The sequence below is a fragment of the Staurois parvus genome, unplaced genomic scaffold, assembly GCF_062004578.1.
Source record: "Staurois parvus isolate SC_StPar_1 unplaced genomic scaffold, SC_StPar_1.0 ptg000183l, whole genome shotgun sequence".
Classification (NCBI taxonomy): domain Eukaryota; kingdom Metazoa; phylum Chordata; class Amphibia; order Anura; family Ranidae; genus Staurois; species Staurois parvus.
The window spans coordinates 1114739-1140719 of record NW_028317979.1 but is presented as its reverse complement, the minus strand read 5'-3'; the positions used below and the strand labels follow the sequence as shown (position 1 = coordinate 1140719).

General features: G+C 40.4%; 1 protein-coding gene across 1 annotated transcript in view; it reads left to right on the top strand.

Annotated features, from left to right (window-relative positions):
• The window catches only part of ALG14 (ALG14 UDP-N-acetylglucosaminyltransferase subunit), a 94676-nt gene extending 68914 nt beyond the window's left edge, over positions 1-25762 (top strand). The window contains exon 4 of the mRNA XM_089677274.1: positions 24975-25762. Coding sequence (XP_089533400.1) covers positions 24975-25205 — 231 coding nt within the window. The 3' untranslated portion in view covers positions 25206-25762. The remainder of the gene's footprint in view (positions 1-24974) is intronic.
• The last annotated feature ends 219 nt before the right edge of the window (positions 25763-25981 follow it).

Below are 25981 nucleotides of genomic sequence, written 5' to 3'. Positions count from 1 at the left end.
ATCCCAATAAAGAGAAGTGTAGAAATATACCCTGCGTGGAATGTGGTCAGTGGGGGCATGGGATCTTTTCCTGTCCCAGACTCTGGAATACCACTGATACTGGGCAAATGTCTACAACATCAAGCCCAGATTCTTGTTTGAAAATGTCAGCAGTCACCTCTGGCAACAGGGAGGAAGTTCCTGTTGGGCCTGCAGGGGGTGTCAGAGAGTCCATGGAGCCTATGGGGGCATCTGTTACTTCACCTTGGGGCAAGGGAAATGTTGCCAAGGAAAGTACAGTTGTTGATGCGTTTATGAGACAACGCACTCAAATGAAGATGGTGACACCTACTACTGTGGTGGGTAAGACTGTGTGTGATAAAACCATGGCTGAGACTGTCATATTGAGGACTGGTTATGAGACTGTCCATTCTGATGTAGGAGTGACCCCAGTTAGTTGGGCCACTGGATGTGCTTTTAAGAGTGACTTTTCCCTGTGCAGTGCCTTGTACAGTGGGGAGGTAGGAATTAAAGTAAAACCTGTGCATGGTTCTCAAAAAGCAAGTGATGTCACTGTGTGCCAGTCACAGGTTGGTGGTAGGCTAGTACAGCCCACAAGAGCTACAAATGCTGATGTTGTTGTGAAATGTACTGCTGTTGGGAAAACCCTGAGCTCTTGCAGTGCAAAAGCTGTAATTAAAGATGGGTCATTTCCCATAGCAACTGATGGTAAGACAGCACAGGTGTCCTTAGACATCTCCAGGGGTCTCCGTGTATTGGAGCCGGAGGTTGCCCTGGACAACTGCGATGTCACTCTGGTGGAGCAGAGTGGAACTGCACCTTGTAATAGGAGTGTGTTGGTGCAGCCTAATAATACTGAAAGTGTTCAGGTGAACAGCGGGTTAATGCAGCCTGGCAAAAATGCAAGTGTGTGGGTAATTCAGGATGCACCACCAGAGCAAAGTGGTGGATGTGAGGTATTGCAACCTGCAGTGGGAAAACAGGTGTTACCTAAGTCTGACATGATCCAGAGTGATTTGTGCAATGGATCTGCAACTAAGCCCGTCTATTCTTATGTGTCTCCTTGGGCGGATGGATCGGTGCTGAGGAGCACTGGCGAATTGAGCACATATACAATGGATTGGGATAGTTGGGGTAAAAGGGTAATCTCATTGATGGATGAGGCTTTTATGCAAAAAAATAAGGTAGACACTGTTTCTGCTGTGCCAGCAGGAGGATCTATAGAACGGCCTATAGATAAGGGCGTGTATACAGCAGAGACTTTGTCTATGACCCAAAAAAGTGATGTTGGCATGGAATGTAAAAATGATGTTGTCACTGGGAATGATCAGGGGCAGCTTGTGGATGCTGAGTCTGAGATGTTAAGAGTGAGCCCAGCACATGGCAGCGCACTGGTGGAGCACCAGGCTGTGGTTATCTCCAGCTTGGAGGAGGTCCCTTTAAAAATTTCAGCTTCTCAAGTCTCAGCAGGTGAGTCTCTCAGCGTTCCCAGTGCCCTAAATATGGTCAGGAAGGTCTTAGGTTTAGAGTCAAGTGGTTGGGTTGTAACCAAAGTATTAAAGGAGATGCTTGAACTTTGGAATGTACAACCAATGTATACTGGGGTGTCTCCTCCACAGTCAGATGGTCTGGTACTGCGTAGTACCACTAGGTGGAGCACCAAATGGCTGGCTGTACATATCAAACGGGAACAAGAAAGTGGTTTATTTCTGAATTTGTTGATGGTGTTAAAAGTTGTATCAGGGTACGCTGCTGGACTACCTGTAAATGTGATATATGAGAAATGTTTTGGAGAAATGGAAAATGAGTCAAAGGTTTCACCTCCTAACAGCCAGGTGGGAAGCATTTCTGCTGCTAAGGTCCAGGATGGTGCTGGTCAGTTGTCAGTGAAGGGCGTGTTGACTGCACCATTGGACAAACCACATGAGATGGAAGGGCCGAGCATGGACCAGAGAACAGCAGAGATCCTGACCAGGGCTCAAACGGATATGCAGAAAGAAATCAGGGTCATTGGGCCAAAAAGAGGTTTATGTCACAGGTCTGATAAGACACCTGAAATACAGGGAGAAATGGTATGTGAAAACTGGCAAAATAGATCAAAAGAGAGCTCATCTGTACCGGGTTTGGATACAGATCCAACTGGTGTAGGAAAAGTTAAAATGGTTGGACAGCTGCTTGCAGAGTGCATGACACCCGGTGAAGTGGCATCTTGTGTGGTTCCCGTGGTTGATGGCTGCCCTATGGTGTGTGTGCCCTCTGCAGACACTGTCCTAACAAATGCTGGAAAAGATATTGAAAGGTGTAATATTGACTGGAATATAACTGTTCAGGGTAAACTGAATGCTGTGGTAATGAGTCATGCAGGTTTGATAGCTAAAGGTACAAGAAATCAGGGGTATGGTCCGGGTACAAATACAGTAGAAATAGTTCCCCTACAGCCTTGGGACAGTAATACTGAGAGCGGTATTAGGAAACCTTGGAACCTGAAGCAAAGGGGCAGAAAGGTCAATAGAAAGGCCAGGGGGACCCCGTTAAGATCTCAGGAGAGAAAGTGGTTATGGAAATGCACCCGGAAAAAGAATAGGGAAGGTCTGAGTAGAGCCCATAGCAGAGTGACAATGGGGCTTGGGGAGAGACACCAAAGGAGTCATTGGGTAGAGTTCCCCTTTAGGAAAGGTATGGTGAGACCAGATTGGACCCCTGTAAGTGAGAGCTGGCACAGAGGTGCCAGAAGAGATAATTTGTGTGTTCTGCCCCCTACGGGATCAAAACAAAGGGGGGGTATATGTGACAGTGTGGCGATCTGTCACCCTGGATTCTCAACAAGGCAGGTTGAGGGGCTCCAGGGTAAGTGTTTGATACGGAGGAAAGTGGCTTTTCACTTTCCTCCTTTGTTTGTAAGGTCTGTTTTGGGATCTGGAGCCTGGAGATTTCAAAGAGATCTGGGAGGGATGAAATCTCCAATCCTGGGACCAGGTTTTGGGATAGGCCAGGAGACTGATTGCACAGGTGTGTGCAGGCCTTTAGAGAGAGTCAGGACCAGGGTTCTGGGCTCCACCCCGGCAGCTAGGAGTCAGCAGGGCTCCACTTGGAAGACAGGAGGTCACTGCCTGGAAGTCAGGTGGGCTTCACCTAGGAGAGGTGGAAGCCAAAAGCAGCAAGGGGCTGCTAGAGGCCAGCGGTGTGCAAGTGCCATAGTTTGGGAAGAAGTCTGCAGGAGACAGACAGCAAGCTGAGTAAGCCAGGAGGCTGAATCTTTGTTTTGTTGGTGGATACCCCTGCGTGGGAAGCATTATGTTTGAACTTTCATTTAAATAAAAGTGGGCTAAAAAGGCCCTGAAAAAGAAAGCGAGTAGTTGTTTGCATTTCAAATCTCTACCACGTTGAAGCGAGTTCCCACAATATATATATATATGTGTGTATATATATATATTTATATATAAGTATATATGTATGTATGTATGTGTGTGTGTGTGTGTGTGTGTATATATATATATATATATATATATATATATATATAACACACACGATGGAGCTCTATCACAGCCTTTCTCAACCAGGATGCTGCACTTCTCACGACCTCAGATGGCACCTTATTTGAGAGAGGCTGGTTCAGAGGACACTCGAGCTTAGATTTATGAAGTGATTATCCCAGGAGGCTGTGGGTGAGGGGGACATCATTCTTGTCTAGGCCAGAAGCATGGAGAGATGTCCGCCTAAAAAAATGGCATTGGAACAAAAAATGTTGTCCAATTGTAAGAGCAGGAAGGGGAGGAGTGCAAGAATGTAAGGGGGGTGTGGATGGTAAAGATTTAAGGGCTAAGTTTAGGTTAAAGCTGATCTAAAGCCACATTCCCAAGATTAGGTAGTCAAAACAACCATTAAACAATAAATTGCTGTTGAATTATGGTCTAAATATTTTTTCTCACTGTGAAAATCTGTGCATAGCCCTGTGTCTTCATAACATGGCGCATCTTGTCTGTTCTATACTATATTTGATATTTCCCTGTATATATTTGAACACTGCTAAAATAATGACCTTTTCTTGCTTTTCTTACAATGCTATACTCGCTCAGCAGCACCCCAAGCTCCAGCATTGTAACCTGTATTGTTCCCCTGCTCTAAGCCAGACACCAAGCAGATGTCACTGAAAACTGAACCTTTGCTCTGCTGATTAAGTCCTCATGCACACTAGACATCTTTACAGCTGCTGTTTTTGGCTTTTGACGTTTTTTTTTCTACAGCCAGTAAACTCCCCAGCATGTTATCCTATGTGTCCATGCACACATAGACTGTAATCAATATTTTCTGGCTGCAAAAATGTTTTTTGTGCTGACACAATATGTAGAGCTGTCAGCACATCTCTATTCAGAGAACTTGGGGAAACTAGAATTGTCATTACCACAGCAACCATATGTGTACCACATATACAGTTCATGCAATCCAACAGAATAATGGAGGATGCAATCTCCTTGTGGGCAGCTGTCGGAGAGGGCATGCTGCAGATCAGTGGAGGGATGAATTCAGTACTATCAGCTTAGTGTGGGAGGGGGCAGGCTCTGAACAGTAACTGATGAAGGTTGTGAGACTTGTAGTCTCTGCACTCCTGCATGTGTGCCTACAAGTGGGGAAAATCAAAGGGCAGAATAAAATGTGGACAAAGGCATCAAGAAACTGAATATACAGATAGGTCCATATATATTTGGACACAGGCACAATTTTTATACTTTTGGCTCTGTATGCCACCAGAATAAATTAAAACAAAACAATCCAAATGAATTTGAAGTGCAGATTTTCAGCTTTAATTCAAGCTGTTGAACATAAATATCAAGTACAAATTTTAGGAACTGCAACCATTTTTATACACAGTCCCTCCATTTTCAGGGGCTCAAATGTAATTGGACAAATATAATTATAAATAAAATGTTAATTTTTTATATTTTGTTGAGAATCCTTTACTGGCAATGACTGCCTGAAGTCTGGAACCCATGGACATTACGAAAAACTGTGGTTCCTCCGTTCTGATGCTTTGCCAGGCTCTAACTGCAGCTGTCTTCAGTTGTTCTTTGTGTGTTTTTCTACCTTTAGTTTTGTCTTCAGCAAGTGAAATGCATGCTCAATTGGGTTGAGATCAGGTGATTGACTCGGTCATTGCAGAATATTGTACTTCTTTTCCTTCAAAAGCTCCTGGGTTGCTTTTGCAGTATGTTTTGGATCATTGTCCATCTGTACAGCACCGTCCAATCATCTTTGCTGCATTTGGCTGAATCTGGGCTGACAGTATATCTCTAAACACTGCAGAATTCATCCGGCTGCTTCTGTCTTCTGTCACATCATCAATATACATCAATGACCCAGTGCCATTGGAAGCCATGCATGCCCATTCCATCACACTGCCTCCACCATGTTTTACAGATGACTGTGTGCTTTGGATCATGAACTGTTCCAAGCCTTCGCCACAATTTTTCTTCCCGTCATTCTGGTACAGATTAATCTTAGTTTCATCCATCCAAAGAATGCTTTTCCAGAACTGGTCTGGCTTTAACTTTTTTTCTGGCAAAGTCTAATCTGGCTTTTCTATTCTTCAGGCTTATGAATGGTTTGCATCTTGTGGTGAACCCTCTGTATTTGCTCTCGTGAAGTCTTCTCTTGATTGTGAGACTGTGTCAATGATACGCCCAACTCCTGGAGAGTGTCCTTCACTTGTCTGTATGTTATGAATGGGTTTTTCTTTACCATAGAAAGGATCCTGCGATCATTCACAACTGTTGTCTTCCGTGGACGTCCTTTTTATGTTGCTGAGCTCACCAGTGTGTCGTTCTTTCCTCAAAATGTACCAAACTGTCGATTTGGCCACTCCTAATGTTGCTGCTATCTCTCTGATGGATTTGTTTAATTTTTTTAAGCCTTACAATGGCCTGTTTCACCTCCTTTGAAGACATGATGTAGGTTCACAGCAATAGATTCCAAAAGCAAATACCAAACTTAGAATCAACTCCAGACCTTTTAACTGCTTAATTGATAAGAAAAGAAATAATAAAGGAATAGCCCACACCTGGCCAAGAATCAGCTTTTGATTCAATTGTCCAATTACTTTTGGTCCCTTGAAAAAGGGGGCTGGCTACTGTTAACAGCTGTAATTCCTAAACCCTTCCTCCAATCTGGATGTACATACCCTCACATTAAACCTGAGAGTTTGCATTTTCATCCCATCCATTATATAGCTGTAGCTTGAATATGTTTTGGTAAATACCTGAAAAAAACTACAATTGTGCCTGTATCCAAATATATATGGACCTAACTGTACATGTGGTTCTCTGGAACCATTGCAAGTTATTTATGACGACAAAATCCATTTAGGATTGTAAAGAAACAGGATGAAAGATTGCAGGATTTAAAGCCGAAGCAAATATGATTTTTTTTTTTTTTTTACTTTAGTATCGCTTATGGTTTTCAAAAATAGTTTCATATTATGTTACAGGTCACTGAAGCAAAAAGCATTGATATCAGTGGATCAACATAGCTACCAAGCATCTAGCATTTTCAGGTTACCAGGATTAGGTTTCCTGCAAGTTTAAGGGTTGTTTTGAGGTTTAGGGGTTTTGGTAGTGAGTGGATTAAATGCCTTCCAGCTAGAGGAAGCTTCCTCATACTCTGCTTTAATTTTCTAGGCAAATCCATTTAAATCTGCTAGTACATCTAACACCACCTTCTCCCCAGGATGTTAATGTTGCTGTCAATGTTTCTGTTGCTCCTCAACTTAGATTAGAGACACCCTAATACAGGAAGTGCAAGTGTATGACTGGTCGGATCATAATGAAAATACACCTAAAAAAGAAAACAAATGCATCCACCATACGTAAGGATTGGTGTGCTGCAATATATTACATGTTCTTTTTGTGTTTAATATTAATTTAAGTAATGCTAAGAACATTGATGACAGGTAGCTTTTAAATAGCCATATTTCACTGGCATAAATATATTTAGCATGGTCTGCCATCACATCCAGGGAGTTATTCTTACATAGACTGTATGTCTTGAAGATATTCCTTATAACCGTTAAAAGTATTTTACTGTATAATTTCTGTGTCTCGTCTTCTTATGCATACCCTATAAACTAAATGGTATCATCAGAACGGTCAGATTTTGCTAGAAATACCATACCCATCTTGCAATCCTTTCTAGCCTTACTTGGATTTACAGTACTGAGATATATTCTGAGGGCTAAGATATGCTGAACAGAATTCTACACATCTGAAGTCAAACCCATGGTTATCACAAGACCTGTTAGGAATATGCTATACAAGGCCTCATGTTAACATACATATCATAACTTCAATTTAAAGAACATACTATCACTTGTTCTACTTTATGATCTGTCTGCGATTCCCCTTCAGTGTTGTAAATGGTTATCAACTCTCCACATTCTGTGAGTTATCAGAAAACCTGAAAGTAAACAAGTGTAAATTCCTTCAAATTGCACTGATATATAACTACACCTTTGAATAATGCTTGCTTTATATAAACATATAGGGAAAAAACAATCAGTTGATCACTTCAATGATCTTTGAAAAAAAATGTTTAACAGAACAAAGAAAACAATTTAGTTGATTTTCACTTAATTTTCCACTATGGCTGATTATCATTTTTAATAAAAAAGAATTTAGCAAACAGTTCGCCAGTGCAATGTGATGCTTTTATCAAAACAGTCTTTTAATTGAACAGTCATACTCTTATGTATGTCCAGCATACGTTTCCAAAGTTATTACAGTGTAAACATAATATTAAAGTTTATATTATACAGCTTGCCAGCTTCTCTGATTAGATTTCTGCACTATGTGCAACAATACACATTGTCATTTGGAATTCTGTCTTGTAATATTATCCATCAGTTTTCTCTGTAGTCCTGTAAACCATGTGCTAACACTGTCAGTACTGTATATTTGTGTTTGTATCTATATCAAAAGCATAATTGTATTCTTTTTTGCAGATACTGTAGCTGTACCTTTGAGATTTGCAGTGAAAATTATATTCTAGGTTTTTTTTTCTGTCCCAGTCAGTCTAACACTCTGTCCCCAATCCAGGGAGCTATCCCTAACTGGTTTATGCAGTGATTTTCAAACTTTTCTGAGCTGCAAACTCTCCATTTAATCTTGTGCAGAGTTCATACTCCTCTTGCGCACGGGCCCAGTGGAGCTGTGCCTGCACTGCACAGCTTAAAGTGGTAGTAAACTCTCTCTTACGACTTTATTACAATGAAATCATCATGACAGACATTAATAGTCCCTGCTTGTGAATGTCTCCTTACTCGCTCTGTTTTCTTGTAATGAGCCCCATTATATCTAGTGATCTTCCCTGATTCTCGGCTCAATCTATGTACCGTCTCCCCATAGACTGGATGCCGTATCTTGGGTTTCCACTCCCAACGGCACAGCTCCCAAAACCTGCGAGGGATACAGATTGTTCCTGCACTTCCTGCTACACCCCATGTGACCATGTGACGTCACATGAGGGGTGTAATCCCAGGCATACAGTGATGTCTAGCAGATCAATATTTGCTCACCTGTTTTACTCTATGAACTATATATGGTGAAGCAGCACTTTACTTCACTATCTATTATACCTGTGGAGTAAAACAGGTCGGCTGTGAATGGTGTTTGAAGGAGGTTTTGTTTAAAAAAAAAAAAAAAAAAACAAACGGAGGGAGGGCTAGCCCAGAAGAGATAGTCTTTAAAGTAGCTCTGTTACAATATATAATACTGCAGTACTTGACTATACTAAAATATTTAACTGTATTTTCTATCATAAAGCTTTATATAAAGCTTATTTTTATTTTTAAACATACATAATACAGAGTTCCCTAAAATATATCCTTCCATTCCAAACAGTACAAGATAGACCATTTGTGCTTTACTGCTCAGATGTAATATCTTGTATATTTGTATCATCCTACAAAATTCTATCATATATAGAAATTATTTTTTATAATCTTTATATAAATATTTAGATGCCATTTCCTATTAGGTTATATATAGGACTTATTTTATCCAATGTAAAAGACTCAAAGCTTCAAATGGTCATGTAGATACTCTTCTTATCAGTGGTTATTGAATAATCGAGTGTTGAAAACTTCTGCGTTGGATTCAACTTAATGGACATGTTTTATTCATTGGTTTTGTTTTAGAGTGTCAGCAGTTTAGAGTACTGATATTAGATTTGTCCAGTCATGTAGGAAGTTTTTTCAGCACTTGGCAGAATGGGGATTCATGGGTAATAGAATTACCAGAACCATGTCCACTTTTAGAAACAACAAATAGTAAAATAGGGAAGGAATTGATGTTACTATGCTTTTTATCATTGTTTCTTTTGCCAGGACAGGATCTTGCACATTTTATTAGGTACACAATAGATTCTAGCATCCCTAAAATTTAGCCTTTGTATGGCAGCAATGTGAAGCATTCAGAGCATGGGAACTACAAAAATCATCTTTATTCCTTCTTGCACAGCAGAAATAGAACATCACTCTCCTGTGTAAAAAGCAGAGCTGTAACAATGACTTATTTTGTCATTCATTAAACAGTATAGAAAGTGTCAGTATTATTCCTTATATAGAAAGCAAAGCTTTTGTTGGCCGTGCAGACACCAAAAATATTTCGATGCATTGGCTGACTGTATATAGAACAGACATATGGTTTTCATTAGTGAGAGATTCTAAAAATGTAACAAACTTTACTTTCTATTTCACAATTTTACCTTTATAAAATGTATAAATGGGTATAGATCCAGAGTGTATGCTATTTGTATTTGCGTGTGTGTATATATATATGTAAGTGTGTTGAGATGAAGATACAGACATTTATAGAGATAAATATATACAGTGCTCAGCATAAATGAGTACACCCCAACTTATTTGTCAGAAAAACCTTACTTTCCTTACAGAATCAACATTTTCTGTGGGACACTATACTACAAAATACTCCCACAAATGCAGACAGTTGATTGCAAACAAGATGTTAATTTGCACACACTAAAAAGGATTTTTCATAACGAGCGTGTTGCAAAAATGAATGCACCCTGATGAAAGTCTTAGGTGCAAAGCTAAATTGGCAAAATCCTAATTAACAAGAATTTAACTACAGGTGAGTCTAATTCTTCATTACGCAGGTGTCCAGCAGACAGTTGATTATAAAAGGGCGTTACTTAAAGAAAACCCCTTCCCATTTTATGCTGTCAGCAATCACATCACATGGAAGAGAAATGTCACAAGGCCTGAGAAAGAAAATAATTTCTTTACACAAGAAAGGTGAAATCCACAAGAAGATCAGCAAACCCTTACTTATCAGTCTGAATACAGCAGCGCAAGTTATACAAATATGAAACTGCAACCATCTCACAGGGACGTCCAGGCCATCCACATAAGTTAACGCCTTGACAGGAGCATCTTCTGATGAGAAAGGTTGAAGAAAATTGCCATGCAAGTTCACTGCATTTAGCGAAAGACATAGAAAGCCAAACTGGGGTGATTGTTTACCATGACAGAATATGGTGTACACTGCAGAGGGCAAAAACAAGAAAGGCCTTTCAAAAAAACAGATATTACCTTGTAAAAGTAGCAATGATGTCATTACTGTGCTGTACATAGCCTAAGCAGAGGTGTGCAAGCGGCCCAGCAGTTCCTACCAGTACAGGCTATATGCAGAAAACTACAGGAGGAGGTGGAAACAAGACCAGTCACCCAGCACATGGACAGAGAGCAGCAGTGACTGGTCTTTATTACAGGAAGCTTCTGTACAGAGGCAAAATATTTTAACTGAATAACTGTACAGATCTGGAAGAAATACACACAGCACACCACGGTTTAAGAAAGGAGTACATATCTCTTGAATCTGGAGTTCAACTTTAGGGTTTGTTATATTTTATGTTCCCCATAAAAAAGAACTATGCTATGCTTCTGACATTAGGCGGTTGCCTCAACTGGCTGGTTTCTTTTTTTGCAAATTAAAAGCCCATGAGACAAAAGTCCTTAGGCTTTTTTTCACCAGATGTCTTTCATTAGGGGCAGTCATGTATTTTGGATGCTAAAAATAACATCATGGGTCTTAGTGAACATTGACTTTCATCAGCACAGTGAAATATTACCAACTCTCCCATGCTTTCCACATTCCTGAGAACTTCGGATGTAATAACTCATTCCGTGTGACCTGACGTCACTCAACAACTCCAGTACAAACTGCTTTCTTTGTTTGGAGATTGTGAAGTACTTGTGAACACCTTCTGCATGTTGCCTGTCCCTCTTACCATATATAGAAATGTGGAGCCTGCTGTCAATCACACACCACACACTGTGCTAAATCAATGCAGGTGATCCTGAGACTCGGTCCTGTTCATGGATTTTCACTTTCTTATTTTACCAGGTGGTTTTCATCTCTAGAGAATCTTAGATATTCCACAATTTGTGCTGCTGATATCTCAGTACTTTGTGTTTGTTGCTGATAACCAGGCCAAGCAGGGGTTTTGCAGGATTGTTTATTAACTATTTCCTAGGTTTCTTATATATGTCTAGTAGAGGAGATGGTGCTAAGGTACCACTCGGTCTGCTATCCACTATAGTGCCTTAGACCTCGTTAACACTGCTGCTCCTAAATGTGAGTTCAGGAGCTGTTGGCATTTTTGTGGCCAAGGCCCCTGAACTCAACTCAATAAAAGCCTATGTGTCCATGTGCACACAGGCTTTTTCCAGATTTTAACCCCTTCACGCTGGAGCATCCCGGTCCTTTAAGAGTTTCGGGAGGCGGGATGGGTGGGGCGGGGTTTAGGGATCATGTGACCTTTGTCACAGTGGTCACATGATCAGGAAAGGTCCCGATCAAAAGAGAAGACCGGGACCTTTCCATGAGCACCGGACATGTGTGCTGGGAGCGCGCAGGGCGCACGCTCTCAGCACATATGTTTTTTTACAATTGAATGCAAATGTGCGGCCACTCGGTGTCTAGGCCCAGACGCTAGGAGGCCGCACATTTGTGTGCGGCCGGTGTCAAGAGGTTAACAGCAGCGGAGTTTAGGGGAAGTTAAATGTCCCTAACTTGAACGCAGAAGAATCACGTTCAGGAGAGAAACGTTTTGGCTAAACACTGCAAAAACTCGTGTAAACGCACTTAAGCACTAACTGTGTTCAGCTCTTCAGCATTTATTAATTTCAATGGCAAGTGCTCTGGCCAATTAAATGAATAAACGTCCACGCGTTAAACGCGGTACGGCATTAACACGCGTTTTTCTGCTGCCAGTAGTAAATCATTCCAGTGTACATGGAGCCTTTTTGGATCATCTTATGCTAACTAATTTCAGATGATTCACCATAGCAAATCTGTCATGTCAGTTAAAATCAAGGTGTTGTAAATCAGTCTAAAATTATAAAAAGAGTGCCTTGGTACACTTTCCCTGTAGAATGAAATCAGTATATAAGCCAATAGTCATATAAAACAGCTTGATAATAAGTGAAACATTGAATTTATATAGTCACAGGCTATTCTTCAGGTATTTTACTCACAATGTGCTGTCTGAAAATCGCCAGTACTCTCAGCTGCTGGTCTGTTATCCACAGGCGAAACTGAGTGTTCAGACTTGAAATATTTTTACATGAATATCATATTTTCATTTGAACTTTGTACCTGATGCTATTATGATTACCAGTAAGATGACAATCAGATAGACGTCATCTTATGCATAATTGTGTAGAGATTTCAGCAGATGAATCAGATTATTGAAGAGGGAAAGATCAGTAGGGTTGGCTTGTGCTGCATTACCAGGGAGAAATGATGTCCTGCAATGGCATATTAGGGGTAACTAGTAGGTTTTCTAAACAGTCTAATCACTCCTTCCTTCAGCCAGTAGACAGCTTTTATCCAGGTTGGATAGAAGATTGTTGCTTGATATGCCTGGAAATTGTTAAAGTGTTACTAAACCCATGACCCTGCATTCACTAGACCCAGTCTTCCACAGTACACAGAACATGGAAATGCAATTATTTTAGTAAATATATACTGCTAAATACCTTTTCTCATCAGCAATATATAACAGTCTTGTGACTTATATCAGTGTCCAGCCGAGCACTGGTTCATCTTGTAGGAGGAGTTTTCATTCTCCTCTGACTGTCCTATGAGGCTTCATAATCGCCGACCATCAGACAGCGCTGATTGGCCCTGTGCTGAGCACATGCACCCTCCCAAAAAAAACCCTCTAGCAATACAAAACAGAGCATGCGCAGACTTGCCACTTCTGCTCTCACTATGGTTGATGAATTGGGGACAGCAAAAGAAGGGGAGAATGAAAGAAGACCGGATCAATCAGCCTTTGTATATAACAAGCAAGCATGCTTGTTATTTAAAGTATAACTGAGTACAACAAGCATGCCTTACTGCACATACGGACTGATGTTACTGTTGTGGGTTTAGGAACACTTTAAAGTGGTTGTAAAGGCTCAAGGTTTTTTTACCTTCATGCATTCAATGCATGAAGGTAAAAAGCCTTCTGTGTGCAGCATCCCCCCCAATACTCACCTAAGCCCCCTCTTGATCCAGCGATGTGCACTGGAGTCTTGGCTAGCTCAGGACTCCCTCTCCTCATTGGTTAAGACAGATGCGGGAGCTATTGGCTCTCACTGCTGTCAATCACAACCAGTGAACCAATGAGAAGAGAGGGGGGCAGGGCCGAGCTGCTGCTCCATGTTTGAATGTTCACACGGAGCAGCGGGTGCCCCCATAGCAAGCTGCTTGCTGTGGGAAGCTTTCGACAGGAGGGATTGGCCAGAAGCACCAGCCAGGGACCCGAGAAGAGGAGGATATAGGCTGCAAAACCACTGTACACAGCAGGTAAGTATAGAGATGTTTATTTCTTTCTAAAAATCTGATTCATGTCTATGAGCAAGATGACTACGTTTCAATTTGCTTGTAGACTAATATGATCCATTTTGATATTCCAGCAGGATCTACCATATATGCTTATTATTATATTTTTTTTTTTATTTCAAATTGATGAAAGAAATTTTATTCATTCAATAATTGGGGTTACTTTTGCTAGTCTATTTGAAACCCAGCTGCATGGAGTTCCGGAGCTCTTAGCACTTGTTTTTTTCTCTGGATTTTAAATGTTTAAAGAGGAACCTCAAATGTTGAAGTGTCTACGACACTGTAATACAAGGCCACATTGGTGATCTTGTGGTGGCTGGGAGCTTTTCTTCTTCATCAGTCTAATTTCCCCTGGTAATGCTGTCCGTGAATTTCATAACTAGCTGGGTTTAGCTAATCATTTTCATACTTGGAGGCTAGTTTCTGCAGCTCACCATATCATACCTACCTCTTCACCATACCATAGCCTGCTCAAAGAGGTCCTCAATTTTATTTCTACAGAAAGGTTTTCAATGTATCGGTGATTTTATTTGGGTTATACAGGCAGGTAAGCAGTAAATGCTTTAGTGTGTGCAGTTCTATAACATGATAGCATTTACAAGGAGAGTAGTTGCTCTGGACTATTGATCCCGATGCAGCTTGTCTGAGTTGAGTAATAAATTAGATTTTCATCTTAGCAAAATTGGCCAGCCTGCCATTTAATTGGTTCTAGAGAATGTTTTTTGTAAATTGTTTAAGCAGTTTAAGCTCTTATTAGCTATTTCTGTAGTTGGTGTAATTGCAACTATTATTACAGCAGATAAAGGTAACTGCCTTGGAAATTAGTTTTTGAACATAATTCAACTGCATCTTCCTGTGTCAGCTCAGGGTTGTTCATCTTTTAGACTTAACCGTAACACACTTTTATTGCAGTTGTACACAATTCAAACAAGTTGGGTATAGTTACAGTTAGAATATTGTTTTTTTTTCCCCTTATAGCAGCACCCATATTATCTGTATAGCACTGTTGACCATTTTCATAGGTTTCCATAATGTTGAATAATGTACTAAAGAAAATTGAAATAGAAAAAACAGAACATATGCAGTTAAAGCTGAACTCACGGTAGATAAAAAACACCAGCTCATACTGGTTTGTGTTCATCAAAAATCGTTGTGTAATTTGCAATTTCTTGTACAGCAGAGTTAAGGCGCAAGCAACCCAATCAGGTGTAGTATAGTGCCTAGGTGCTTACATGGAACCTGCTGATAGGTGTAGAGAGCAGAGTGACAGATATGAGCTCATCATTCATTGTTACTTCTCCTTCACTTACAAATCACAGTCTGGGGTCAGGGATAAAACACAACTGTATTATTTAATGCCCAACTCTGGGCAAAACAAGAACTCCTTCCCGCCCCCCTTCTGACTGATTGCTGTAAAAAAGAATCCCTTTTGATTTACTTGAGCTGCAGTCACATATCATTTTAGTCCTGAGTCTTCTCTGGCAGGGTCCTTCTTCAGGTGTCCAAATCACTATGGTGGTCCTTTCAGATTGCTTCAGAGGCATGGGGCAGTTAAGAAGCGTTAACCAGTGAGTTGAAATTGTCAGTCCCCAGGGCAGGAAGTCAGCATTCCTTATGGAGGGAACTGCAATTTAAGGAGGGTGCACCACGGGATGGGCTACAAAGACGTAAGTGAAGAGGAATATTTTTTGCCCTGAATTGCGTTTTATCTGCATTTGAGGTGCAGTACAACTGGTAAACGTAAGAAAAGAAGAAAACACCATAAACGCCAGTCACCACAAAAGCCCAAACATACATATATAAAAATATAAACTGGGCAACATTTTTTGCAAGGCAGTCTTTTTTTGCATTCATTGTTTTCTAGTTGAACTGGAAATGTAAATATCTTCTGTTTCTACAAAGGTTTTTACTGTGCTGCTGCTTTACTTAGATTATAGTGAAGACTTTTTGATTCCTTTAGTCTCTTCTCACTATAACCCTTCATTGAAGGTGGCCAGAAAGCCGGAAACAGCTGTATGTAGTTTTAAATAAATGGCTTTACATTATTAGAAAATATTTGCACTAAACACTTGCAGTTCTGAATGTGCATCTGGCTTTTTGGACTGTAAAGGAATGATTTACATGGCTCCCCCACTGTCCTGAAATGAGGAATAATCCTCTTATTTGTAGGATATGTGATGGAATGAGCTCTTCTGTTTTAAGAAGGCTGTACTGTGCTACATACTGTTTAGAGTTTAAGGTCTTTTGATTCATTTAATCCCTTCTCACCATAATCTGTAAAGTTATACTGTCTCATTGGTTACCCTGGTAAATGGAGGTGAATCCAAGAGTCATATGAATACCGAGAGAGATTTTCAGCTCCTCAAAAGGTTCACTAGCCTTTGCTTGCAGCAAGCACCCCCTACACATTTTTATTATTATTATACAGGATTTATATAGCGCCAACAGTTTGCTCAGCACTTTACAATATAAATGCAGACAATACAGCAATGATGCAGTTCAATACAAGAGGGTTAGGAGGGCTCTGCTGGAGTTTACAATCTAAGAGACAACACTAATAGCAACCTATGATTGCTGAAGTTAAAGTGGAGCTCCAGTCTCAAGTCTCTTTGACTTTTTTTTTTTTTAAAAAAGCACCACCGTTATTCTCTTTACTTGTACAGTGGGGATCGAAGGTTTGGGCACCCCAGCTAAAAATTTGTATTAATGTGCATAAAGAAGCCAAGGAATGATGGAAAAATCTCCAAAAGGCATCAAATTACAGATTAGACATTCTTATAATATGTCAACAAAAGTTAGATTTTATTTCCATCATTTACACTTTCAAAATAACAGAAAACAAAAAAATGGCGTCTGCAAAAGTTTGGGCACCCTGCAGAATTTAGAGCATGCACTGCCCCCTTTGCAAAGCTGAGACCTGCCAGTGTCATGGATTGTTCTCAATCATTGTCTGGGAAGACCATTATTCCTTGGCTTCTTTATGCACATTAATACAAATTTTTAGCTGGGGTGCCCAAACCTTCAATCCCCACTGTACAATCAAATTAGGATACTGCTACAAGTGTAATCATTCTTTTTACTTCTAAATCTGTCATTACCCACAGGATACCGGCAGGCAGGCAGCGGCCATTTATGATGTGGGCATCTAAAGTCCTCCCCTATTTGTTTCCAGAAGTCAATGCAGCTGGCTACCCGGCATGCACCTCTAGTTCTTGTGCCTGCGCAGTAATGACACTGTGTGGCTCACTGTGTTGATTACAGGTTATAGCAATGGGATTGTTGGCAAATGTTCCTGCCCCATTGTTATCAATTAATCTGGCGGTGTTCCAATCACAGCGTCTGTACTACCTCCATGCAGTTCCTATTTCTCAAAAATGGCGCCTATTTCCTCCCATTCACGTCATTTTCGTTCTTGAAATACCGTGAGATTTCACGATTAGGACTGCTGGGATGGATGATACTGATATCCCTGGAAACCTCCGGGAATCGCCTAGGTGGCCGGGACCGGAAGTGCTCCATGTATTCAGGAATAAAAAGTATTTAGAATAAAAAGGATATCCATTTATATCTGTACTACAGGTGGGCTTTCTGATATCGCCAATATGTAAAAATGGGTGGAACTCCACTCTAAAGCTGTATTAAACCCAAAACCAAAAATGTAATTTCTTGGCACTTACCAGTCAGATGTGGTGGCTGCATTAGTTTTCTTTTCTTAGGCTTTTTCCCTCTGTTGTCACCTGGTGATCGGGCCAGTAAAACACTTCCTGTTTTCGAGTGCCCCCACTCTGGATGAATGAGCAAAGGGGCACTTTTGAACAGAAGTATTGTCAGTCTGGGGGGGGAGTGTTTAAATATACTAGCAAATTTAAATAAACTAACAATTTGAAGCCAAACTCCAGCTAATACTTTACAAGCAGTCACAGCAAATGTTGTTTATTTTCCTTTTTAGGATAAAGTTTTTAAATGAATACATACACTATATTGCCAAAAGTATTGGGACGCCTACCTTTACATGCACATGAACTTTAATGGCATCCCAGTCTTAGTCCGTAGGGTTCAATGTTGAGTTGGCCCACCCTATAACAGCTATAACAGTTTCAACTCTTCTGGGAAGGCTGTCCACAAGGTTTGGGAGTGTGTCTATGGGAATGTTTGACCATTCTTCCAGAATCTCATTTGTGAGGTCAGGCACTGATGTCGGATAAGAAGGCGTGGCTTGCAGTCTCCATTTTAATTCATCCCAAAGGTGTTCCTTTGGGTTGAGGTTAGGACTCTGTGCAGGCCAGTCAAGTTCCTCCACCCCAAACTCTCTCATCCATGTCTTTATGGACCTTGCATTGTGCACTGGTGTGCAGTCATGTTGCAACAGGAAGGGGCCATCCCCAAACTGTTGCCACAAAATTGGGAGCATGAAATTGTCCAGAATGTTTTAGTATGCTGACGCCTTTAGAGTTCCCTTCACTGGAACTAAGGGCCAAGTCCAACCCCTGAGAAACAACCCCACATCATAATCCCCCCCTCCACCAAACTTTAAACTTTACATCTTTACACTCGTTTTCTTGGCAACCGCCATACCCAGACATGTCCATTAGATTGCTAGAAATGTGATTTGTCACTCCAGAGAACACGTCTCCACTGCTCTAGAGTCCAGTGATGACGTGCTTTACACCACTGCATCCAACGCTTTGCATTGCACTTGTGCTGTAAGGCTTGGATGCAACTGCTCGACCATGGAAACCCATTCCATGAAGCTTTCTACTCACTGTTGTGCTGAACTGAAGGCCACACAAAGTTTGGAGGTCTTTGGCTATTGACTCTTCAGAGAGTTGACGACTTCTGTGCACTTTAGCATGCACTGACAATGCTCTGTCATTTTATGTGGCCTACCACTTCTTGGCTGAGTTGCTGCTGTTCCCAGTTGCTTCCACTTTGTTATAATACCACTAACAGTCGATTGTGGAATATTTAGTAGCAAGGAAATTTCACAGATGGACTTATTGCACAGGTGGCAACCTATCACAGTACCACGCTTGAATTCACTGAGCTCCTGAGAGTGGCTCATTCTTTCACAAATGTTTGTAGAAGCAGTGTGCATGCCTAGGTGCTTGATTTTATACACCTGTGGCCATGGAGGTGATTGGAATACCTAAATCCAATGATTTGAAGGGGTGTCCCAATACTTTTACAGGGTAGGCAGGACAGAACACACAAGGCGGATAGCAAACAGACAAAGCTTTATTGAGGCAAAATGACAGCCACTCAATAGGGGGAATTGCAAGGAGGGTGCCCTCACCACTAGGGGAATAGTAAGGAGAGGGCACACTTGTAGTCCAGCCCCAGGGGCCAATTTAAAGTCTCTGCAGCAGATGTAATCCCACAGGGAGGTAGAGGAGCAATGCAGGGACAGTACCGCAGAGAGGTGTGAATCTCGCTATCTCTGGTGGCAGGGCGACACTGCATTTTGGGACATAAAGCAGGATGCCAGGAAGGAGATGCATTAATTGAATTTGGGCTACAAAGCAAGATGACAGTGGGGGGAACACATTTAACTGAATTTGGGCTGCAAAGCAGAATGACGGTGGGGGAAACTCATTTGATTGAATTTGGGAACATTTGGCAGGATGAGGGTGGAGGGGATGCATTGATTAGAGCTGGGAGCATTTGGCACAAGAGAGTGGGACATTAATTGAGGATGTGCTTCTCTTGGGGACCAGGGATTAATGAGGGAATTAATAATTGGGGCTGGCAGAGCACCTATATTGTGACAATAGTGTATAAGCTGATCATTGTAAGGAACTCTGCCAGTGGTTAATTCCTCTAAACCACGGGTGTCAAACTTGAGGCCCTCCAGCTGTTGCCAAACTACAAGTCCCATGAGGCATTGCAAGACTTTCAGTTACAAGCATGACTCCCAAAGGCAGAGGCATGACTTAAAGTTTTGCAAGAGCTGGAGGGCTGCCAGTTTGACACCCCTGCTCTAAATCAATGCATTTGCAGGAGAGCTTGTTCTTTTGCAAAACAGACTTACTGGCTGGATCACCAGATAAAAATACAAAAAAAGAGAAAGTCTAAAAAATAAAAGTTATTACATCTAAGAATTTGTAAGCTGCAATATATATAAAAAAAAGTTTGCTTCTGGTTTTAAATGTTTGCTTTAAGACTGACATCAATTACTCTGTAGAGTCACTCCCTCTATTATCTCTGCAAAAATCAAACACTTATTTCACAGGCACTTTGTATAAATCTACAGTGCCATGCCCTAGTTGACCACCTTTTGCAACACTCATCTATGACAATTAATTTGACAACTTTTTCTGCCTATATAAAGTAGAAAAGGGCACACCATTCATGTCAGCATGTAGGAAATTAAATGGAGCAAAACCAACCTGATTTTACAAGATAATAACTCTTCTGGAAAGCTTGTAACATATAATTATCCTGTCATAAGACACATGTTCTCAAGTCAATCAAACAGAGAGAAAATGGGGTCAGTCATTCTTTTACTAATTGGAGATATCACAGAGACAGTGCATACACATTTCATTGCTAGTAAGGTTTATCGCTAGTAATACAGAGGATTAGAGTCATTGATAATCATCAACAGTGTTGTCACTTTGATTCTGTGTACATATAGGCCTTGCTTTATGCAAATAATCTCTGAGAATTAGTTGAAGTATAAACTAAAAGCAGTATTGCAAAGATGAAATTATTATGTAAACTGACCCCTCATGTCATTGTAGTGCCTGTCTGGATGTATTTGTATGAAGAGTGATCTGTAAAGGAGATAAAAACAATAACATTGAGTGGTTTCTATTGTGTTTTTCCAGAGGCTGCAATTGATCTCTTGTGAACAGATTACTGTGAGTTTAAAGTTGTTCTAAAGGCAGAAGGTTTTTACCTTAATGCAGTCTATGCATTAAGGTAAAAAAAATCTTCTGCTTGCAACTCCCCCCCGCAGCCACCCCTTTATACTTATCTGAGCCCCATCTCTACTCAGCAATGTGCACTGGAGCCTTGGCTGTGCCAGGACTCTCTCTTCTCTTCTCATTGGCTCACACAACAGCAGGTGCCATAGGCTGCTGACAATCACAGCCAGCGAACCAATGAGGAGAGGGCAGGGCCAAGCCATGCTCTGTGTGTGTGAATGAACAATGTCCATTCACAGGAGCGCAGCTTGGGAGCTAACCTGTTCACGTTCCCCCATAGCAAGAAGCTTACTATTGCTATTGGGACACTCAACAGGGAGGAGGAGCCAGGAGCTCTGGCTGGGGACCCCAGAAGAGGAGGATCAGGGCTGCTCTGTGCAAAACCATTGCACGGAGCAGGTAAATATGACATGTTTTTTTTTTTTGGGGGGGGGGGGTTAAGCCTAACCTTTGGAATCATGTTAATAAATACAATTCAAACATATGTAGAAGCTAACAGATGGTTTGTGAAAGTGAGACAAATCATCCATACAAAGGCCAATACTAGAGCTTGTCATGGGTTAAAAGTGGGCCAAAATGCTGATCAAGGATCACAGTTATGTGTTTAATGTGTCAGGGGTCTCTGGTTTCTTACAGCATCTATTATCAGTCATTCTCAAATGTGGCAGGGCCACCACTGGTTTTTCTGTTCATGTTTCCAACATTTATTTTCACTGGCAGCAGTTCATGCCCCTGCTGATCCCTGCTTTGCCTACAAGGTGATTCTGCTGTCAACTGTTTGTTTGTGTTTGTCGGTCCCTAATGTTTCTTCTAGTAGGCCTGTTTCCATTGTTTTGTTGCCCACCCCTCAGTTATTGCTTGGTAACATCCCATGGTCTAAGAATCAATTCTTGTGATCTTTACTGTATGACTAAGATTATAGGAATTTTTACTGGTAAATTCCATATATTGGAGTACAGTATAGGACACAGGTATCTACCCTCTTTCCTTTTGTGATGTTCTTAATGCTTGCTTAAAATCTATAGCCTCACAGAGTGGATGGGGTTATATGGATACACTGGGGACAGTGGCAGTTCCCAGCAAAGTTTTGCTAGTGTCCTATCACCTGAAGGTAGCAGCATATAGCCCATGGTCCAGTCCAGTTCTGTACTCAAAGTATGGAATTTACGGGTATGTCAACATTCCTGATTGTCACATAAATCTGACTCTTCTATAAAGGACAGTGAGAGAGAGGCTGCAATGTATTTTGAAATTTGCAGTGTGAAGTATCTTTTTCAGGCCAGTAACCAGTCAGTGTATTTTTTTAGTATGTACAAATGCCTTCCTAGGCAGTAAGTTAGTAAGTCTATTCCTGAGTTCACACACTCTCTCTGTGAATTATTTACTATAGGGTTAACCTCTTTCCATTGGATTTTCATTAGTGTGGAAAAATGACAATATCTGCTGACAAGTATTTTGAGTGATTGGTGTGATGGTAGCCCTATACAGCTACAGGATGGCTACCCATTCACATCAGCCTTAAGCTGGCCATAAACTCTTTGAATCTCTGCTGCCGAAATTCAAACCATGTATGACCAGGCTGAAAGTACCTACGTTGATTGATCAATTAACTTGGGTACAAGCAGCCTGTTGGACTTTACATGTGATTATTGCTAGCGGCTATAATAGCTTCTAGTAGCAATCACTGTGTTCTCCTGTAGGGGACGGCTCCCCCCGCCCCCCTCCCCACAAGGAGAACACAAATGGCCCCGTGAGAGGGATTCACCCATCAACACTGACTGTGGTTGCAGGAAAGAAAATCCTTGTCTTCATTCACCTCCAGGACTTGTTTTTCAGTGTGGTCAAACCTCTCCACACTACTAGTAAATTAGTTTTGGGCGAGGATGTAAATTAGCTGTGGGTATGCTTTATATTCTTATAAGTTTGCCTGCAAATCTCCTTCTGTTGCTGCTAGATTACTGCAGCCTGCATGGACCTCCTTTGACCTCAGTGGCGGGGGACCTCAGTGGGGAATGGTCTGCCACAGGGAGTTGCAGTGGGCAGAGGAGATTGCTGGAGGAATTGGCTCTTAACATGCATTTAAAAGGTAGCAAAAGTTTACACTCTTCCTTTCTCCATTATTCTCTGTCTTTGAAAGTTTTGGGTGGGGATCTTGATTACAAAGCAAATTGTCAAAAAATACATATTTGTTAACCCAGTAATAGGGTGTTCACTATTTATGTTGTTTGTGTTACATACATCTTGTGCTGAAAACACCCAGATTATATTAATACTATCTAAACTCATAAGTGGCACTTAGCTATTGCACAGTAATACATGGCTTCTCTTCACTTAAAATGCATTTCTGTACACCTAGGAGACACACCAATCAAGAGTGATGTGTTAAGCACCATTAATTTAATTCAATCACTGGTATGACTGATGGATAAATGACTTGTCATCTGTGTATTTCATGTTTGTGACTATAGTAAGTGTATGAGCTGGGTATAAAACCCACCAAAACAAGAAACCAGACTTTTATCTGCTCAGCACCAGACACACCACATATATATTAACAAAATCAATAACTTTATTAAAAATGGATAAAAGCACATGTACAATAAGAATGTTGTAAAAGCAGAGTAAATGCTCTCCAAATAACCCAAGGGCAAAAATTCCCCAGGGTGTGTTAAAACTCTCAATCAAGTGGAAATATAAGCACTAATCACATGTTGTCAGATTAAGTATCCAAATATATTTGTGTTGGTATAGTAGTTGTACTCTTCCAGTCGCAAAGGGAAACACGTTTGGCTAATTTATGGCTTCTTCAGCATCCAATATATTGAGAGGGCGTCACTACCTATAAAAAATAACACAGCATTAGCAATTATAAACATACATCATATAATCAACAATGTAGTCAATCTGTACAAAGAGTATATGCTCACACAGGAGCAGGCAAACTATGGGAGGCCCAAAAATCAGTCTTCGGGGCAGACACAGGGGCACTAGGACCACACCAAACCCACCAAGGACGACACCAAGCAAATGATATGATAAGGGGAACCTGAAGAAATGCATTATATATAATGAGTGGCAAATTCACCAACTATGAATTAATATTATATTACTTCCTGGCATAATAGAACCCAAAATGTATCAAAATGAATAACAGACAGGAAAAAACAAAAGTTGTATCTGTGGCGATAGAGTATATAGTGTGTGTATTATCTATCTATCTAATCTATCATATCTATCTATCTTTTTGATAGAAAAGTCCACCTGCATAAATGATGTATATCAAATCTAAAATAATTACTGTACTACATACATAAGAGTATGTAGTACCAGCAAAAGTATATGTCCAGCAGGTTCCAGGGAAAGTGAACCGAAAGCGTGTATAGCCTAATTGCAGGCATCAAAGGAGGTGAGCGCACATCTTCACTATTTGAAGGATTCACAAAAGTCACAAATTGAAGAACAACAAGCACCAAGTCACTATATATAAACAATTGTTTATTCAATGGGACTATTATTTTGATGATATTTGGATTCATACTAATCACTATTAATTATTTATGAGCATTTGGTTATGTTTATATATGGGGGATCATTTAAATGCGTTTTAGTTGAGGGTTACTAGTTGGTTCACTATTTTTATTATATTAAATGAGGGTATTATGAATATAAATGAAATTGAGGGTATTAGTAAACACATCATGTCACTAATAGATGATTTATGAGCACTTGGCAAAATATTTTTTTAGAGGAGTATTTCATGTGGAATTATTTTGATATTTATTGGGAGGAGATTGATTAGCTGAAATTATCTATTTAAATATTCTTTGGTATGTATACACTTTTATTAGTTATTTGTATCATAATTTGAATTAATTTAATGTTAATAATTTAATTATTATTTATTGAGAAGTATTTAGGAGCGCAACATATATTTGCAGATACATAAGAGTACTCACATTAGTTACTTCCAAATGACAACATTTATTTATATATATATGTGTGTGTGGTGTCTCTGGTGCTGAGCCGTTAAAGTCTCTTTTTTTTGGATAGGTTTTATACCCAGTCCATCATACGTTTTCTATAGTATTTCAGATGTGGCTATTGAAAGTCTACATTTTGACATATTTATCTTTCATTTTTGTAGATCTTATGCAATGGTCCAGGCACATGTATTCCTGTGTGCGTCTCTGCTCTTCTGCTGGGGATCTTGGGAGTAAAGAAGGTCGTTATTATCTATGTGGAAAGTCTCTGTCGAGTGGAATCCCTCTCCTTATCTGGGAAAATTTTGTATTATTTTGCAGACTATTTTATTGTCCAGTGGCCTCTCCTGAAGGACAAGTATCCAAAATCCATGTATTTGGGAAGAATAGTTTAATACATACAAAAATGTGCTGTGCACATGACACCACTGTATACTCTGCAGAGTAACCTTTATTTAAAGGGCACCTCCTCTGTTCCCAAGCTGGTGGATAGAGGTGAAAGAGAGTAGTTTGTAAACCAGTTGCTTCTTTGCCTCTATTCCATTATGTTGTGGATTCAAGTTTCGACTTGTTTTGTATTGTGTCACAATGGCTGGTTGTTGGAGATTCGTTATAGACATCTATATTGTAGTTCCATGGTGGACACAGATTGGAGGAATAGATTATCCAGTCCCCGATCTGCGCCATGCAAGAACACCTGCAAAGAGATAGCATGGAAAGACCACCACTTTTTTTTGGGATTCAGAAGTGGACCTCCCCTTTATTACGTCAAAGAACAATATAGGTAAAATAAAATGCACCAACTCATCTCAACCAATTACAGTTTATATTTCATTGTTTTGCCTACTGTAAAGTGCCGAACATTGCTTGTTATGAGCAGTGTTCGTTACACTAATGGTTTTTACTATTTTAAGCAATATTGTCTGCATTGTGAATAAAATACTTACCAGTCTTTATTTTTTTTATTTGGGAAATGTAGTAGATTTCATTTCTGTATTCTCTATTGTAAGTATTTTGTATGGCCTGTAAAATTGTGAGGCCTCCCAAAAAGTGTTTTAGGTACCCATGGATATCGGATGGTAATCATTACCACTAAAAAGATGCAATTGCTGGAAGATCTTTTGGTTTCCATCTAAAATGCAAGTCCATAATTGTTTGCTGTTACAATGCT